Source organism: Cavia porcellus, unplaced genomic scaffold (assembly GCF_034190915.1).
Source record: "Cavia porcellus strain 051 isolate PalLab524CR breed Dunkin Hartley unplaced genomic scaffold, mCavPor4.1 scaffold_10, whole genome shotgun sequence".
Classification (NCBI taxonomy): Eukaryota; Metazoa; Chordata; class Mammalia; order Rodentia; family Caviidae; genus Cavia; species Cavia porcellus.
The window spans coordinates 50009505-50027713 of record NW_026947493.1 but is presented as its reverse complement, the minus strand read 5'-3'; the positions used below and the strand labels follow the sequence as shown (position 1 = coordinate 50027713).

Genomic DNA, 18209 nt, shown 5'->3' with positions numbered 1-18209 from the left:
TTTCTTTCATGCTAGAATAAAGCATACAAGGTAAAATCTCATCTTCCATCACATCCACTACAGTAGTACTGGGGTCCAGAATATAAATATATTTTTGCAAGTTCACATGAGAATCACAGTGGCTACAGGGTTCTCCACTTGAAGTGTAAGGGGATTTTTTACATTAATGCTTCAGATATGACAGAATTGGCCAGGTAAGACAAGGACACATCTTTTTGTCCCCAAGACTATTATTTCAGAAAAATTCAAGAACTATTTGCAATGCACTTTGCTGGATAAAACTTAACATTGAATAATTCTAACTTGAACACATAGCTGAGTGCTCTGGGACTATCTGGAGAAGCGTCTGTGGCAGCTGCCAGATCACAGCCAGGCAGCAGGTGACCTTGGACCCTAATACTAATGCTGGCACCTTACATGGGGGTTGTTTGGGATTTGGAGGTAACTCCTGCTTATTTAGAGTTCAAGCTGACATCCCATAATTACAAGATACCAGAAGAGTCTGACTTCTTAGGCCTGAAGGTAAATCCTTACTTTGTTGGAAGTGACATCCTCAGTTTCTCCCTGTTCTTGGGATGTATAATATCCCCGTGCGCCTGGCTTTGCTCTTGGACTTTGAACTAAACCTGATTATCAGATGGTGAATAGTAGCTTCATTCACATTCACATTTCTAGAGTAAGGTATGGCAGGCAGCAGAAGTGCATCCAGCCTTCTGACAGGCTCAGAATCCACCTGAAGCTAAGTAAAGATTAAAAGTTCATCAGAAAGCTTGTAGAGCTAATGTCCAGAGATACAAATCTGGTCAAGAATATAGTTACATTATTAGTTCATTGAGAGGAAAGGTTTGTGCTAATATCAGTTGGACTGTTTTTTATGCTCATGTCTTGTACTCAGAGTAACTACTTTAAAAATAACAATAAACAACATATTAACTATTTTCTTCTATTTTGTTATAAATTTTTTTTTACTTTTTCCATAAAATAAATAAAAGCAAGAAGCCAAAACTTTTCCTCTTTTGAAGATTAAAAAAATATATTTCAAGTGTTATAAGCGTTATAAGTATTGAAGCAGTTCACTTGACAATTTATTGGGAACACAAGGAAAAGATAACTTGTTTGAGCTGGTGTTTACAAGATTCTTTTGCTCACTTGATTTGAATCCTGCTTTGCATTCTTACCATATCTCTAAGAAATACAAATATTTTTAGCTCAAAGTTCATATATTCATTTTGAAACCTGCCTTTGTCGCCAGATTATACCAAGTGTCACTTTTTAATTTAAAGGTACCACATAGGAATCCATTTGCCCTCATTTATATATTTGTTTCTCCATCTGTTTTTCTTACTGTCTTTAGATAAGCTATTTATCTGTTGAGTATCAGGGTGAAAACTTTCTCTTCTCAGTTTAACGCACCAAATGCTGAAAACAGGTAAACACAACAGAATATTTTAGAGATTCTCATGGGGAAAAAGAAAAACTTTTTAAGAATTCAGGAGGGACTGGATGATCTGATATTTCCTTTTAAACTTGGAGGCGTTAATTACTAATTTGGTGATTTAGGAAGGCAACTCTGAGTTGGATGAATTTGTAGTATTTTTAACACCACCTAAAAATGTTCCTGCTAAAGAATAACCTTGATGAGAACCAAATCTGTCCTGTAATCTTTAGTAAAATGTTTTCTGAGCTATGCTATTTCATTTGAAAGGCAGTGAAAGTGGTTAAGAAAATACGTGCAGGAAAAGAAAATTCAGAATTTGCAGTTTCCAATAGCTATAAATCCATTAAGCACAAAGATTGATTAGGGAAATAAAGAGAGCAGTAATGACTCTAAGAGAAAGCATAATATAAGATAAATTATGAAAATGAATGAATTTTAGAGCAGAAAGAAAGAATGTATGCCTCGAAGATAAAATAATTAAATAATGTTTGCCAAAGTAATACTGAAATGTTTTCACAACCACCTCACCCTTCGTTGTTCCAAAGGTTAAGGGATCTGGGTTCTACCCATTCGTAACACTGGATAACTGTGTAACACTGAAGATGTTTCATAGTTTGAGTCCCAGTGTCTACAAAAAGAAAAGTAATTGCCTAGCTACAGGAGAGGGAACACAGGACTCTCAGAGGCCCTTCTGTCTTGTAAAGCAGAAGTTTCAAGAGTTATTTCTTCAAAGCCAGAACATTAACCTATCTCAAAGCATGACTTTTGGGGTTGGTATGTTATTTTCTGTAGTATCACTTGCCGGAAAATAGTCAAGGCCTTTTTGATTGAACTATTGAGTGATTCTGTGTTACGGAACAAGTGTGAAACAGAACCCCATTTCTACCAGGGAAGTGAAGTGAATAAAACTAGTTTGCTGAGAAAATAACCACACCCCTAGCATTTTATCACTCCACACAAGCTATCCTTTATAAACTCTGCAGCTTCAAAATGTGTACCTTTGAAATGCTAAATATTTAAGTTCCAGAATGGTTATTGTGTAATCGCAAGCAAGTTCACTTTCATATTGTTTAGCATAAAAACTTAATAAAAGAACAGCCCCTCTTTGTTGATCACGGATTGGGTGCATCTAGACAGCTCAAAGTGAAGTTGTAAAGTGGCAACTTCGGGATTTTCAGAAAGCCATTTCAGTAATATAAGATAAAAGATGGATGCTTTGTTACCTAAAGGAATGTCGGTCATGGGCGAGTTCAAGGAGACATTCTAAAGGGTTTATGTCATTTTTCAGGAGTGAGTGGGAATTGCTTGATTTTTTTAATGTGTGCTTATAAAGTGAAATTGTTTGAACTCCAGAGTATGCATGTAAGGGGTTTTTCCAGTTCTAAGTGAGAAATGGCCCATAATGATCCGTTTGTCACTTGGTCAGTTTGCCATTCAGCTGAATACTTCAAATGCCACCATGTGTTCTGACCAATGTGTAGTCTTTTTTTTTTTTTTTTTTTTTTTTTTTTTTGTCTTTTTCTTTTTTTATCAGTACCGGGGATCGAACTCACGACTGCCTGCTTGCAAGGCAAGCGTTTATGCCGCTGAGCTAAGTCCCCAGCCCCTCAATGTGTAGTCGTACATTACTTTAATTCTAGCCATGCTTTAATTTGTATCCATAATGGATTCTCAGCAAAGGACAGAAAAGGTAACACTGGTGTGAAAATAAACATAGCAGTGACATTTTAATTCTCATCACTGCCCAGGCCTTCTCAGGTTCTGCAGGTTGCAGAATTCTTATCAGGCACATCCAGGTGTCTCTGACAGTGCCAGAGAGAAAATGTAGTCAGGATTATATCTAGCTTGGTTTTACAGAATATACATCCATTTAAAATTAATTTGGTCTGCCTCTTTTTTCAAAAGTCCTACTAGCCAATAATTTAAACAAAAGATATTTTCTTTAGAGTAGAAAATTAGTCAAAATTTAGTCAAAAGACTGCTTCTTTTGACATAGGAAAGACAGAGACCTTATTTTAGTCAAACCCAAAAGCACCTGAAACCATAAAAGTCTACATATTTATGACTTTACATTTATTGCCTTCCCATTTTTACTCTCCCTTGATTTGGCCGTCTCTTTCATCTGGTCCAAAGGCCATGGCGAGCTGTGTATACTTCCTCCCTGCAGGACTTGGGGTGAATTATATTGATGCAGCCCATCCTCTCCTAGCTCTAAGTCTTTGGTTCTGCATCAAGACAACTTTTTACCTTCTCTGCTCCTCCCAGGAAATAAAGCCCAATTAGAAAAAGGTACAGTCACACTGAATTGAAGTCAGATTCTCCTCATCTAATTCAACAATTTTAATATTCCTGACTTCCATTCCTTAGAATTTTTATACAGCTGATTCCAGATCTTCACTTCTTTACAGATTCTCCCCCACTAACCCCTGATTTCTGCAGAACACCAGTAATGGGCATTTACCTTCCAAAAACCCTGTTAATACTAAGTGTTTCACATAAATTATTCTTGATTCCAGACCAACTCTAGAAGAGTCTATTGTCTCTATGTTACAGATAAGGAACTGAGGTACAATTAACATGTGATAAACCTAGGTGAGAACCCAAGATGGGTTCTAAAGTCCATGACACTCTGGGTGTCTTTCCAGCTGAGAGTCCTTTGAATAACTTGAAAATACTGAACCAACTTGTCACTGTTTTTATTTTGTTTCCTGTGTTCTTTCTTTCATCCAGGATATGCTTCCAATTGCCATCTTCTCAAAACTTCATTTCCTCCTGTTCTCTGAGCATATTTCTTCCAGTCTTCTAATAGGATCAGCTCTCATTTGCTTAAAATACAAGTAAAAGAACTTTTCCCTTGACCCAGCTAATTCCTCTGGTTACTATCCAAATTTCCTCCTTCCTTTCTGGGTCAGAAGTCTCCAGCATGTGGCTCACACCTGCTTCCTCTACTTCCTCTGCCTGTTCCTCACCAACTCTCTTCCATCTGGCTTCAACAGTGGCCTCCTTATTTGCACTGCCTCTCAGACAGGTCTCCTCAGATCCAGCCTTTACTCAGCCCTCATCTCCCCAGTACCTGAAGGCCGATAAACCACTACTTCCTCAATTTGTCACTGTGCTGGGTGACACACAGTGCAGCAACTGCACATAAGTTAGTCACATAGCCTCCTTGAAGAAAAGACAAACTTGGACCTGGCCCGATTAACTCCTAAGAAGAACACAGTACTTATCCAAGACTCTGAGGGTTCTAGCAGAAGGTACCTCAGCTATCTGTGTGTTTCCAGAGCTCAGTTTACTTTGTTATCTCCTCACCAGGCCCTGGGACACTTTGGTCCTGAGCCTCAATTCTTTGGTGTGATGGGGTTTTTGTTTTGTTTTGTTTCATTTGACTCACTTTTTTGGTGGATGTATCCACATTTCCTTGAATTTACCATGATGCCTGCACAACTATAACCTAGACTTTTAATTTACATCACAACCCTGTATTTCCAGCAGTAAGTAAAATGTCTATCTTATGTAAAGTACTCCTTATCTAAACTTGAACTTGTCCTCACCTTCAAATTAGTGAGAAACCTGCACAATTTCTATCTATAGTTGGGTTAGACATGTGGATGACACATTGGAAAACTTGGAGTTACCTCTAGTTTCTGTCCTCCTTACATTTACTCATTCCACTAATGTTTCTGAAGACAGCTCTCTGCTAGGTTTTACATTAACAGCTGGCAAAAAGACACCAAGCCTGCCCTCGCGTTGCAGAGTTCTGATGCTGTGCTAAAATGTCCAGCAGTGACTCCTTTACGGCTGTTTCCTTCATTAGACTCAGCATACCTGGCTGGGATTACTACAGCCACTTCTCACCTGAGAGCCCAATCTTTGGAGTTTTCCCCTTCTTTCCTCTGGACACATTGGACGCTCTATAAATACCTACCTACCAGGTGACTTTTTATTGTAAAATGTATATAGCAAAACTTACCAGCTCAATTATTATTAAAGGTACAGTACAGTACAGTGCAGTACAGTAATAATACAACCACAGTGTCCTGTAGCCAGTCTCTAGAAATTTTTCAGTTGGCAAGACCAAATGCTTCCTCATTCTCCCTTTCTCTAGTCTTCCCGTTCTTTATGTCTATGAATTTGACTACTTCCTGTATCTCATGCAGTATATGTCTTTGGGACTGGCTTATTCGACTTAGCAAAATGTCTTCAAGATTATATCCATATTGTAGTATGTATTACAATCTTTTTTAAGGCTGAATAGTGTTTGTATATATTGTACCACTTCTGTTTATTCATCAATTGACAGTCAGTTGTGTTACTTCTATCTATAGGCTATTACTATGCTGCTTTGAACATGAGTGTACAAATATTTCTTTGGGACTCTTTTTTTGGCATATACAGAACAGTAAAATTGATAGATCATATGATAATTCTATTTTTAATTTTGTTGGGTAAACATACTGGTTTCCAATGTAGTTGTACCATTTTACATTTCCTCTAGCAGTGTACAAGACTTCTGATTTCTCCACATCCTCTCCAACATTTGTTATTTCTGATTTATTTGAATGTAGCTGTCTTACAGGGTGTGGGATGGACTGTCATTGTGGCGATTTTGTTGTTTTTGTTTATGACCCTGGGAATTGAACCTAGGGCTTTAACACTAAGATACATCCCCAGCCCTTTTTTTAAATTTTTTATTTTGAGGCAAGGTCTTGCTGTTGCTGAGTTTATGATCAAACTTGCTACATCACCACACCTGCCTCTCATTGGCCACTTGTGTATCTTTTGGAGAAATGTCTGTTAACTTTGTTGCCTATTTTTTAATAAGGTTTTGTTATTGATGGTGATAAATGGTAATAGTGCTTTATATATTCTGGGTACTAATTCCTTGTCAGACATATAATTTGCAAGTGTTTTTCCCAATTCAGAGAGTTACAGGAAGTTTTGTTTTAAAGAGATGCTTTAATCTTAATTTAATGGTAATATATTAGAACCTTATAATGGTTCTCATTAAAAGGACTTCTCTCCAAAAATCATTTTAAAAATAAACCAGACCTTACATCTCTTATCAGATCTTTCTCAGTGCATAAATATCATGGGAAAGTAAATCTTAGGTAAATTTTGTAAAATAAAATTTAGAGGCTAGAAGTGTAACACAGTGGTAGCATGCATGATATTCAGGTTTGATCCCAAGCCTCCTCACCCCAAAATTAAAGTAAAACAAGCAGTTATTTGACATTATAATAAAGGATTAGAAACATGCCATTGACTTGGCTATCAAGAGAATATAGTCTCTTAGCTTAAATTCTAGATCAAATGTTAAGGAAAAAAGTTTATAACATACTTATAAAGTTTATAAAGTATTTTCCAAGTTTTAAAATGTTCTGGATATAAAAATACAGCCGAGAAAATCTTATAATAGAAGATTGTACTCTGTGCTATCTCCAAATCATTACATGTGTCCCTGAAGTATTAACAGTGAGAAGCACTAATGTCCAGCAAACCTAGTATAGCAGGAGGTTATTAATCCAGGCATTGGCTTCTTGTTTTTTCTGTATATCCGACAGGTTTCCAGAAAAATATTGCAGGGCACTGTGATGAGTCAGATACATGACAGCATTCCTGACATTGGGAATGTAGAGTTAGAGCCTGGAAGATAAACTTGAGTCATTTGTAAGGAAATGGCTGCACCTCAAGACAGTAGTTAAAGTGAAATGCATCAGACGCACAAGCTTAAATATCACAAGGTTTCTCTTATATGAAAAACGAAAGTGTAGACAGAAAATAGGAAAGAGATAACCGCAAGTAGGGAGATCTTTTTTATAGGAAAAAGATCAGGAAATGGAGAGAAGGGGAATAAAAAAAAGAATGAAGATGTGTTGTGTGCATGTACCAACTCCACACAAAGAATATAAACATGTATTGCAAACACATACCAAAAAAAAAAAAAAAAAAAGAAAAAGCAAAGGGATCAAAAGATGGATGGGCTGGGTGGGGAGGGGAGGAAAGGGGATGAAGAAAGAGAATTAAGATGTATTATGTACATGTTTCAACTAACCACAAGGAATGAAAATATGTACTACAAATATAGTAATAAAAATACTAATAAAAAGTTAAACATTTATAAAAAATAACTATACACATACATTAAGGAAATTTTCTTCCATGTTTCCTGGTACCCTTAACAAAAAGAGTAAGAAGATTATATAGTTCACGTGTATGATTCAAAAAGCAAACTATTTTATCATTAGAGACCTGATTTTTCTTGGCATTACACCCTTAGAGAATAATTTCAGCTACATTTTTATAAACCGAATGATGCACATAGTGAACAGGATTTTATAAAAGGTACACAAATATTCTTCATATAAGCCTTGACTTTTCCTTGCTTCCCTTGATGAAAACCCAAAGGTATGATACTTATTACTGTTCTAGGAAGCATTTCTGTGCTAAAGTAATATGATTTAACCCTCTTTGTGACTCACATGAGATTAGGCCTAATCCCTAGCTATTAATGCATTCAAAGCCTGTTTTTTAATACATGTGCAATAGTTCAGGCCCTTGAAGTATCAAATACCAAACTTCAAAAGCACTTTTTTTTAGTGTGTGTGTTTTATGTCTAGTAAATAACTTACTGTTGCTTTTAGAGGAAAGGATGACATGAGCTTTTGCATTGGCAAATAGGATTAACTGTTCATTGATGATGTAATTTGTTTTAAACTAAAGCCTAAGAATTCAGTCTTGAAGTTACTATTTCAGTGCATGTCTTTAAAAAGAACAAAAGGAAATTTATGGATAAAATTAACATTCAAGAAAACCAAATTTATTGAGGAGAAAGATTTAGCAGATCATTGTCCATTCTAGTTTAAAAGTCTTCCTCTGTCAGTCATAAATGTGTAAGAGAGTGAAAGTTCGTGGTTGGGAGGACATCCAAGGTCCCTGCATCATCCTTACAATGCTGAGGTTTGCTGGCCTGGTCTTAGCAGAGAACCAAATCAAGGTTGAAAGACAGTTTACTGCCAGGTGCTGGTTATAATAGAGAAATCATGCCTCTGGGTTTTTGTTTGTTTGTTTGTTTGTTTGCTTTTTGTAATACTTGGGCTTGAACCCAGAACCCTTGCATTGAACTACACTAACCCTTTATTTTTTGAGACAGGATCTCTTTACATCCGTAAGTTGTCTAGGCTGGGCTAAAACTTGCCATCTTCCTGTCTCAGCCTCTCAGGGTACTAGAATTACAGGTGTGCCCCACCATGTCTGATATGCCTCAGCTTTTTAAGGTATGTGATCCAAGTCATTTCTTGGTCCTGTGAGTGGTATTCCTTGCTCGGCAGACTAATTTCTTCTAAAAAGGACTGCAACTGTCTGCATGAGATAATTGGTTTTTCTCAAATCTAGGTCTCACATAAATGAATAATGTCACAGTCTGGAAAGAAGGCTAATGCATTATATTTTTTGCACTTTATTCCCCATCATGCCATAACCCAGGGAGAAATTCCTGGTTATTGTCAGGCATTTTCAAGAGAACAGAAAGGACATAGAGTGATGTACAGAAAGAAGGTGGAGCAGAGAAGCCTTCTGTGCCATAACAGCAGTACTGGTGAGAAGGAGGTGATGTCACCAGGGCAAGAGCGGCCAGGACAAGAGGTGGCCGGGTTTTTAGGATGTATTTTGAGGGGAGTGCCAAGTGGACTTCCAGACAGTGGATGGGGCATCTTGAGAGAAAGGAAGGTGTCAGGGGTGACTCCAACAGGTTTGAGTGCCTGGAAGATTTGCATTCCCACCCACTGAGATTTAGGGTCTCACATGCTAGTGGATCTTATTTTTCAGTTTTCCTGGTAAAGATTTTCTTTAAATGTTTGAATAATCAAAGCATGTCACAAGGACAGATAACTGAACCAATCAGATGATAGCTTCTACCCTCAATTTAAGAGTTGGATCAGTTAACAAAGTTGACTTACTGTTTAACTAGCTTTTTAAAAATACCACAGTCAGTGTCCTTTTGAAGCAGCTTACTGTCAGGAACAGGAATATGTAAAAAAGTCGAAATGGCAAAATCTGTGAACGTCAGGCACAGTTTTACATTTAGCAGAATCATGGCATGCTCTGAGATCTCATCAGCTGTGTCACTCTGTAGATTCATAGAAGCAAGAAGTTGGGGTGACTTCTGAAGGCTCCATGTGCACCTTACCCAGAAGAATGTATGCTGAGCATCTTCATTCTAACATTGAATACACTTTTTGTAAAAGCATTATTATATTTTTAAAGATTGAGTGTGCTAATTTAAAAAGCCAAGTCCAGAAAAGTAGATTATTTTCTTCTAAGTAAGGTGACCTGAGAGCTCACAAACCTTGATTTAAATTCTTAAGAAAAAAGAAAGCTCAGACACTGAAGTTACTAATTAGAAAAATAATTTGCAATAAAGGTGTTAACTACAAGTGATGCCTACCATTCAGGCATCCCAGTGCTGCTGAAGTTGTGTACTGTTGCCCTTTGCAGGGCTGTGTTCAGGTGGGGTCTGCTCACAGCATTGCTCAGCCCACTGCAACATGAGTCTCCACATCCCTGCACCATTTGCGTGGCTCCACCCCTGTGTCGTAACTCTCCACTCAGACTTTAGTTTAATTGTTATATAAAAAAAAGAACCACCCTAGGAGAAAGTCAGCAGCTGATGCCTCACTGAAAGGAGGTGCTGCTCAGTTACTCTGTTCTGCACTCAGTGAGGAATGTATGTGTGATAATGGTATATATGGAGATTCTTGAGGGGCCAAAGACTTGTAAATGTCAGAGGTGCCTTGAATAAATGTGCCTTGACCATTGTGATCCTTTGATGCATGTACATTTTCTGAGTGACTGGCTGCAGAGTGGTTTCAGCTGGTCTCCCAACCTGCCTCGCTTGAACCCCTGACCTTAGGAACAATGGCTTTTCTTACAGCTGGCTGGAGAAAGGAGCTGTGAGTAGCTCTAGAACTGAGCATGGAATTTAAGTACATAGATTCACTAACACAAGCAGAGGCAAGTTCAGATTATATTACTATTGACAAAATCTAGGGCTGCCAGTGGCCTTGGCCACATAAGACTGATGGCAACAGCTGACTCAAAGTGGCTGCCTGTTCTCTCACATTTCTCATGATCAGGTCCACTGAGAGCTCTTGAGCAGACCTCTAGATTCAGGTTGAATGTGTTATGACTCATCTGGCCAGCTGTGCAGCAGCCCTGACACTTGGAGGGTAAGGCACTCTGCGTGTATATGGGTCTCACTGGAAAGAGCAAGTAAAAAAGTAAAGAATTAAGTACAAAAGTGACACATGAGGCTTCCCTTATGCTATGCTTCTAAAATACATTTTCAGGAAGGATAACCTAGGTTTGTCTGCTCTCCAGTGTAGGATAGTGTAAAAAATAAAAAAGTGGAGAAAATATGTTTATTTGCTATAGGGTAGTATATTGTCATTGTACCAAAATAAATTATTCGTACTTGAGTTTTGTAGATTTATCATTGAAAGGCCAGCAGATTACATTACAAGGCAGAATAGCATACTCTGATGGTTTCATTAATTATGATACCTCGACATAATTAGGCTCTCACTAAGAATAGCAGCTAAAATAGAAAATCATTCTGGAGAAAAAAAAAGTTGATATTCTGAGGAAACTAAAACACTTACAAAGGGCATCTGCTGGTTCTCAGACACAACCTAAGGAAATAGAGCATCGCCTAGCATGAGGGTTGACACCAACCATGACATGCAACCAGTCACTACACCTGGCTGCTTCACAATGTTTTCTTGGCCTCTTGATTTTGTTTCCATTTCACAGTTTATGTTACTATATAGACAGAAATAATTGGAAATATCTAAAGATTCAGGAATACCTTTCGATGCTTAGAACTTGATCCAGTCTTAATTAATAGACTGTATTTTTAGAGCAGTTTTAAATTAACCAGGAAAAACTGACCAGAAAGTACAGAAATGCCATATATCCCTTCTGTCCATTCTTGGTCCCACACTGCTTCCTATCCAGTGTTAGTGGGTGCATTTGGTACAGCTGATGAACGGATGTTGATAGTATAGCAGTCCACCTCCCTGTTGTACAGTCTGTGGGTTCTGACAAGTGCATAGTGTCACATATCCTGACATACGGAGTCACACAGAGCTGTTTCACTCCCTCTGCTCCCCCTTTCCGCTCCCATATTTGTACTTTGAATCTTTAACAGCTTCTGTTGTCACTGCTCTATAGTTTTGTCATTCCATTTATTCTTAAGTAACTACCTAGCTGCTCCTAAAGAGACACCATTTTTTTAATTCATAAAGTAGGTTCTTGGTAAATACTCTGAGCCAGTGAGTACTCTGTGTGTTGGAATTTGTAGCAGAGGACCAAAACAAAAACTCCATTCTTCATGAGGCTTAAATTCCAAATGTCTCAAACTTCCAAGTTCATCTAGGAGTGAGGTGGGCCTGTGAGTGTCCAGTGTGAGAGGAGGTGGTTGGAGGATGTAAGTGGACAGAAGGGCCTCCTACAAGCTGCCCCCATGGTCTTCCATCAGACCCCTCTTTCTGTTTTTCTTTCCTGCAGTCTAGCCTCGCAGAGGTGGATCCACTGGCCTCCTCCCCTAGAGACCAGTTAAAAGAAGGAGAACTCTTTCATTAGGTTTTTCCTACTACTTATCTTTAGCCCTTCTGGTGCTGAGAATGTGTGATAGAAAGTTGACAGAGTTATAAAGAAACCCTTGCCTATGATCACCAGTTAGTCACTAACTAGACAAGGTCTTCCCAGCTTTGCAAGTCAATGACCCACATTTCTCTCTCTGACTTTCAGACCCTCTCTGACTAGTGAACATCCATTCCAGTCTTGTTATTAGATGCTCACTTTTTTTTTTCCCTCTGCTTTGTCCCTCACCCCAAACCCTGTGGAAAGATGAGAGCTTTGTCCTGAGTGAGGATGGCCAGGGAGGAGATGGAAGACCAAAAGATCCATTCTATCCTCAGCCACTCTGCCTCACTGTCTCCATGTTTCAAAAAAGAAAGGAACTTAAAAAATCAACTACACAGAAAGCTCAGTCACCCTCCTGAGCAGTCAGGTGTGAGGCAACGGTAACTATCTAACTGCATGCCTAGTTGCAGCATGCTGGGAGCCCAAAATTAGCTATGTGGTCATATTCATACCATGAGAATCAGTAAATACTACCAGTAAATACTACCAGTAACAGCTGTGCTTATTTTTTCTCCCCAAAAGTCACTTTACTGCTGTACTATTGGGCAGACTTTCCTTAATCAAATTCTCACGTGAATTCTACTATAGGAATGAAACCCACACTTTACACATTCATATGCTCCAATTCTACTCTTCATACTTTCAAAGGATAATGCCTACCAAGGAAAGAGGAGATTCGATCCAGTAAGTTTTCCCAACTAAGTAGACATCAGCTACACAGACTCTGCTCATATTTTTTATTTCCCCTGAAAGGAGCACCAAAGTGATTTCCAGGTATAGTTTCATCTCAGTTATTCTCACTGAAATCTCACAGCAGTGTGACACTAAAACTTGCTTTTGTAGGTGTCAGGCCGTGATCACAAGTAACATCTCCTGGAGGGAGACTTGCTTGTCGGAGTGTAATCAATAAGGTGCTGACTGGCCCTTTTGTGCCCCGTGTAGGACTGCGCACGCAAGGGCGAAGGCTGACGCTGCTGACCAGGCTGCCCTGGCTGCCCGCCAGGAGTGCGACATTGCGAGGGCTGTGGCCAGGGAGCTGTCACCCGATTTCTACCAACCAGGTAAGACAGGTCTCCTCTGAGTGGAGCCCTGCCTTTCGTTTTATTTCCTACTTCACTTAAAGGTCTGTGTATCATGAATTTCAGCAGTACTACAAAATAAGTGGGCACAAATAGTAATAAAGAGCACCCAAAGACTGAATGTCAGCCTGGAGATTTGGGTTCCGCCCAGGGTGTCTCCCTTCCTGCCTGTCACCTGTGACCGCACATGACCAACAAGCTTTGAATCAAGAGCCTAAACAAGAGACAGATATAAAAGAAATGTCTGACTCTGAAAAATTGTATCATTGATGACTGCAGATTCTGAGACAAATATCCCCAAACTCAGAGGCGCCCCTAGTAGCACTTAGCAATAAGAGAAGAACCAGTAAGTACTGCGGGAATTTTCTTTTTCTTTTTTTGTCTTGTCTTTTTTTAAACTAGAGACTGAACCCAAGGAGCACTGAGCTACATCCCCATCCATTTTTTACTTTTTTAAATTTTGGGACAGGGTATTGCTAAATTGCCTCAAGCTGGCCTAGAATTTTCGGTCTTTCTGCTTCGGCCTTCTCAGTAGTTGGTGATTACAGACAGATACTACCCTGCCCAGCTAGTTTTTTTGTTTTTTGTTTTTAGATTTTGTTTTTCTTTTTTTTTTTTTTTTTTTCTTTCTTTTCCTGTACCTGAAGTTGAAGGAACCGGGATTAGGAGGTACCCACTTAAAGCCATATTATTCTGCACAGGAGGAAAATAAATGTCACGATAGAAGAAATAAAAATGGCAACTTCACAAAAAATCAATATTGATCATCAGCCTCTCATATATTATAATAAATATTTATCATAATTTTAAATGTTTCACTCACTTTCTAATAGTGTCCTGGTGGACTGTTTGCACTCCTTTCTATAATAAACTGGTCTTTTAAATTTTAACATAGTTGTCATCGTATTACATGTTTCTCCATTGTATTATAAACATCTTTCTAGTAATTGCTTCCAAGGATTTCTAGGTAAAGAGCCAGAAAGTATCATTCTTTTTTTTTTGTCTTTTTCCTTTTTATCGGTACCAGGGATCGAACTCACGACTGCCTGCTTTCAAGGCAAGCACTTATGCCGCTGAGCTAAACCCCCAGCCCCCAGAAAGTATCATCCTAATTTTCTATTAAGATGTATGTTCCTGCTAACGAATTTCCATATTGGTATTTATTCATTTTGCCAAGTTGTATTAACTAGCACCCTGTGCCTACCCCGGCACCCTCAGCAATATATGTGTTTGCTATATGTTTGGTTCCACTGAGGTGATACAATATTGTGGTGATACCACAGAGCCTTTCTGAATCCTAGTGCGCAATGTAAGTCAGCATGAATGGAAGTCCAAGAATCCTAGAAAAATGTAGAAACTTGGCTGGAAAAAATGAGTAGAGAAATGCAAAAATATGACCTGCATATTTGAAGGTCAGGGTGGGATTATTTCCTGTAAAGAAAAACATAGTAAAAGACTAAGAAGGCTATTTTTGGTGAAAAAGGATGCAGCGGGGACTGCAGTTCAGGTGCTGAGATAGGTTGTTGTCAGAGAGTGAACGCGAGTATGAGGCCAAAGGAGACAGCCAGAGATAGTGAGTGTTTTAAGCTTTTGAGTGAGACTGAAAATCACTGAAACATACATATATTTTGTTAGAAAATGGATCCTCTGCATTTTCTGCAGTGACTTCTGATTCAGTGAGCTGGTTTTCTAGTGTGAAATGAAGTCACACTTCCCTGGTGCCTAAGCACCTTGGCAAACTAGCCATCTTAGGATGTGAGAGCCACAGGGCTGAGCGTTGGCATGTGCTCCCCCAGTGGTGCTGCTGTCAGGAGAAGGGGACAGTCAGGAGACACTCAGCTTCAGCTGCTTCAGAAAGCTAAACAAAGTTGCTATTGTTGCCTACAAATGCTAATTTTTAGTTCTGTTAATTCTGGGAATGGGGTTCCACTAGACTTTATTAGGTGTTACCAAGAGGTAAATGATATGGAAGGTCATTTGAGTTCCCAGACTGAATGGTTTTTAAAGTGTTTTATGGGGTAAAAGCATTTGAGAAGAAAAAAATATTGTGGGAAAATGTAATTCCACTCTTTCTTAGCTCAACCAGCTTCGTATAAGCAAGCTGTCCATCAGCAATGAATACATCCCAGGAGACGATAGTGGGTCCATTGGAGACTGGGGCTCAGGGGAAAACTGCAGTCCCCTTTGACCCACAGCCAACACTTCCTTCAGCAGCTGTATAGAAGGCCTTTTCTTGTCCTGACCATTACAGGTCTTCTCAAGGGACCATAACTCATGCTTTCTACGGCACATTTACAGGGTGATCAAATCAGATAGACATTTTCTAAAAGGGCTTTCAAGTACTCTCTATGGAGCTGCTCATTTAATTTACATATCTCAGATATAAATGTTTCCATTGTTTGGAATGCAGGCGCCATCATTAACTGGGAAAAAGAATGCCTGTCATAGCTTACATTTTGGACACTTTTGTGGTAAGTTACCTATTTTCAGGAGCTGACATTATTTTCAGATATTTACCATCTTAATTAAACCTTATGTGCTTAGTTCAAAAATACATGTAAAAATGCAAGAATAAACAGCCATGTGGGATGATCGCAAAGGGTTAATAAAAACATACCAAGAGATATATGTGGATGTGGGTGTAGATAGTTGCACACACACAGAGAAACCTAAATTAACATCAGTGAGTGACACAGTGAGTCACTCCCCAACAATTCAGAAAGAACTTGGCCCTCTGAGAGTTAAACTCGAAAACGGGGCCATGATACCAGGCAGGGATCCTGATAATGTGGCTTTAAGAACTGCAAGATCTGCTTGTTACATGCTTAGGTATAAGAAGACATCTAGAGGAAGAGATGGTCACCCAAGAGTACATAGAAGAAAACGAGTCACAGAGGCAAAAATTGGCAGTGTCCATCCAAACCCTGTCCAGGGGAGGCGCAGTCTGAGCCAAAACCTTGGCATATTGCAGTCACGTTGGCAAGGGCTTTTTTTATGATGGGGCAGGATACAGGGAACTGCTGCCAGCACCGTGTGTCTCTGTTGGCAAGGTCATCCTCACTGAGGAAGCAGACGCATCAGGCTAGTTCAGCCATTAGGTAGGTCATTCATCTGGGGCTCTTCGTTCTGATTCCATGTTCACCAGTAACTAATTTTGGTTCAGCCTGTTGATAAGGAAAGCATATGCTGGTGGGATAGTATCAGTGTGAGCCCTGTGGCCCATGTGACGTTGACACTGCACACTGTAAATTAATGTGAACTTTCCAGTATTATACGTCAGTCTTGTGAGCTTTGGTAATAGGATGGCTCTACTTCAAAGTACTGATAAGGTCAAATTTCTAAACCAGGAAGGTAGAGAGAAAGCTTTGAAGGATGATCACCAAAAAGTAGGAGGGACTGGAGAATGGGGACAATTAGAAACTATATGTGTGACTCTTTGTCTCACTGTTTGGTTGCCTTTCTTTTTATCTTTTGGTGGAGATCAGGTCTCACTATGTAATGCAGACTGGCTTCAAACCTCAGCATCCTTCTCTCAAGTGCCAGGATTACAGGTGTACACCACCACTCCTGGCTCTGTTGTTTTTCTATCAAGATTCTAATTTTGTTAATTTCAAATGAGAAAGGTGTAAATTTTTTATATTTATTAATAGAGCTGGGAAAAAGTTAAGGAAATTGAAATACTGCCCTGAAACGTGAATTTATTACTGTGAGCCCTCTTGGTTGATAGCCAGCTGGCTTCCTAGGCAACATCACCAACAAGCTTTGTCTTAGTGTGTTTAAGTGTGGATGTGCTCACATACACAAAACCTTGATCACTTAAGGTGAAAGTGACCTCACTAGTGCAGGCTATTATGGACCAGTAATGACCTAGAAGCCTTTGGTGGTTGTTGATTTTTAGGTTTGTCTTTTGCTGACTGGCAGTCTCTAGAGAAAATGTTTAATTTCTATTTAGTGACTCCTGTTGTCACTACAAAGCATTTGATATGGTCACTCCCTTGTCAACATTTGTGCTGGGGAATCTTCTGGTGCTTCTGAAACTGCCTGTCGCCCATGGAGGCTCACCTCTGAAGTTCAAACTGCATTCTTCACTGCCGCCAGCTGCCATTGTCTGTTCAGAGTCTTTGTGCCAACTATGACAACTTACCTTTCGGTGTCATTGGATGGCGTGCATTCTCACTGTTGTTTCATATATGTGGCGTGTCACTGAGCATGTGACTTGGATCTGACTTCGTCCCATGTGAATCACAGAGAGAATAGGGCAATGCAACTCTTAGGATTTATAGACTGTCTATGCTGACTGTAACAGCTATCTCCAGTTGTCATAATTTCCCTCCCTGGCAATATTCGGACCAGTCCTTCTAATGAACTGCTGCACCTCATCAGCTTTATGCTGCTGGCATTGCATTGCTAACACTCATTACTACACAGAACAAGTCGCAGGCACAGCATGTGCCTTCCAGTAGAAAACAGTCCAGGAAAAACCTCTGTCTTCTGCATTACATTAAATGTCTCGTTTAAAATGCATTTAATCTTGCTCTGGAAAATCTAGCTATACTCTCCCCTTATTTGGCCAGCTGTCACATGACCATGCCACACTGCAAGCATTTCCAGTTGGATATGGAAGGCTGGAGTGAGATCTATGTCTAGTTCGGCATAGGTACTTTTTGCATGTCTTCAGACATTTGTGAACAGATAGATATATTGGAATCACACAGAGCATCTGATAACATTTCAAGTTTCAACACGTCAAACAACTTGAAGTTTCTAGGCCTTGATTTGTACTTACTTAATCAAAATTTCCAGTCATAGCACCCTAATTGCTTCTAATGGGCAACAAGTATAGGAGCCTCTACTTGAGAGTATATTAAAATTCCTCAGCAAGTAATTTTCAAATGTATCATAAAGCTAGGATTGTTTTTTAAATTTAGAAGTGATCTAAACGATACTTTCACCACTCTAGTAATTTCTTTGAACCTCGTAGATTTTGAGTA

General features: G+C 39.2%; 1 protein-coding gene across 4 annotated transcripts in view; it reads left to right on the top strand.

The window, feature by feature from the left end:
• Positions 1 to 18209, top strand: part of Jph1 (junctophilin 1) — a 74942-nt gene that overhangs the window by 42732 nt on the left and 14001 nt on the right. For all 4 annotated transcript variants that reach the window (XM_063257470.1, XM_063257469.1, XM_013143770.2 and 1 more), the window contains exon 3: positions 13082 to 13200. In XM_063257470.1, coding sequence (XP_063113540.1) covers positions 13082 to 13200 — 119 coding nt within the window. The remainder of the gene's footprint in view (positions 1 to 13081; positions 13201 to 18209) is intronic.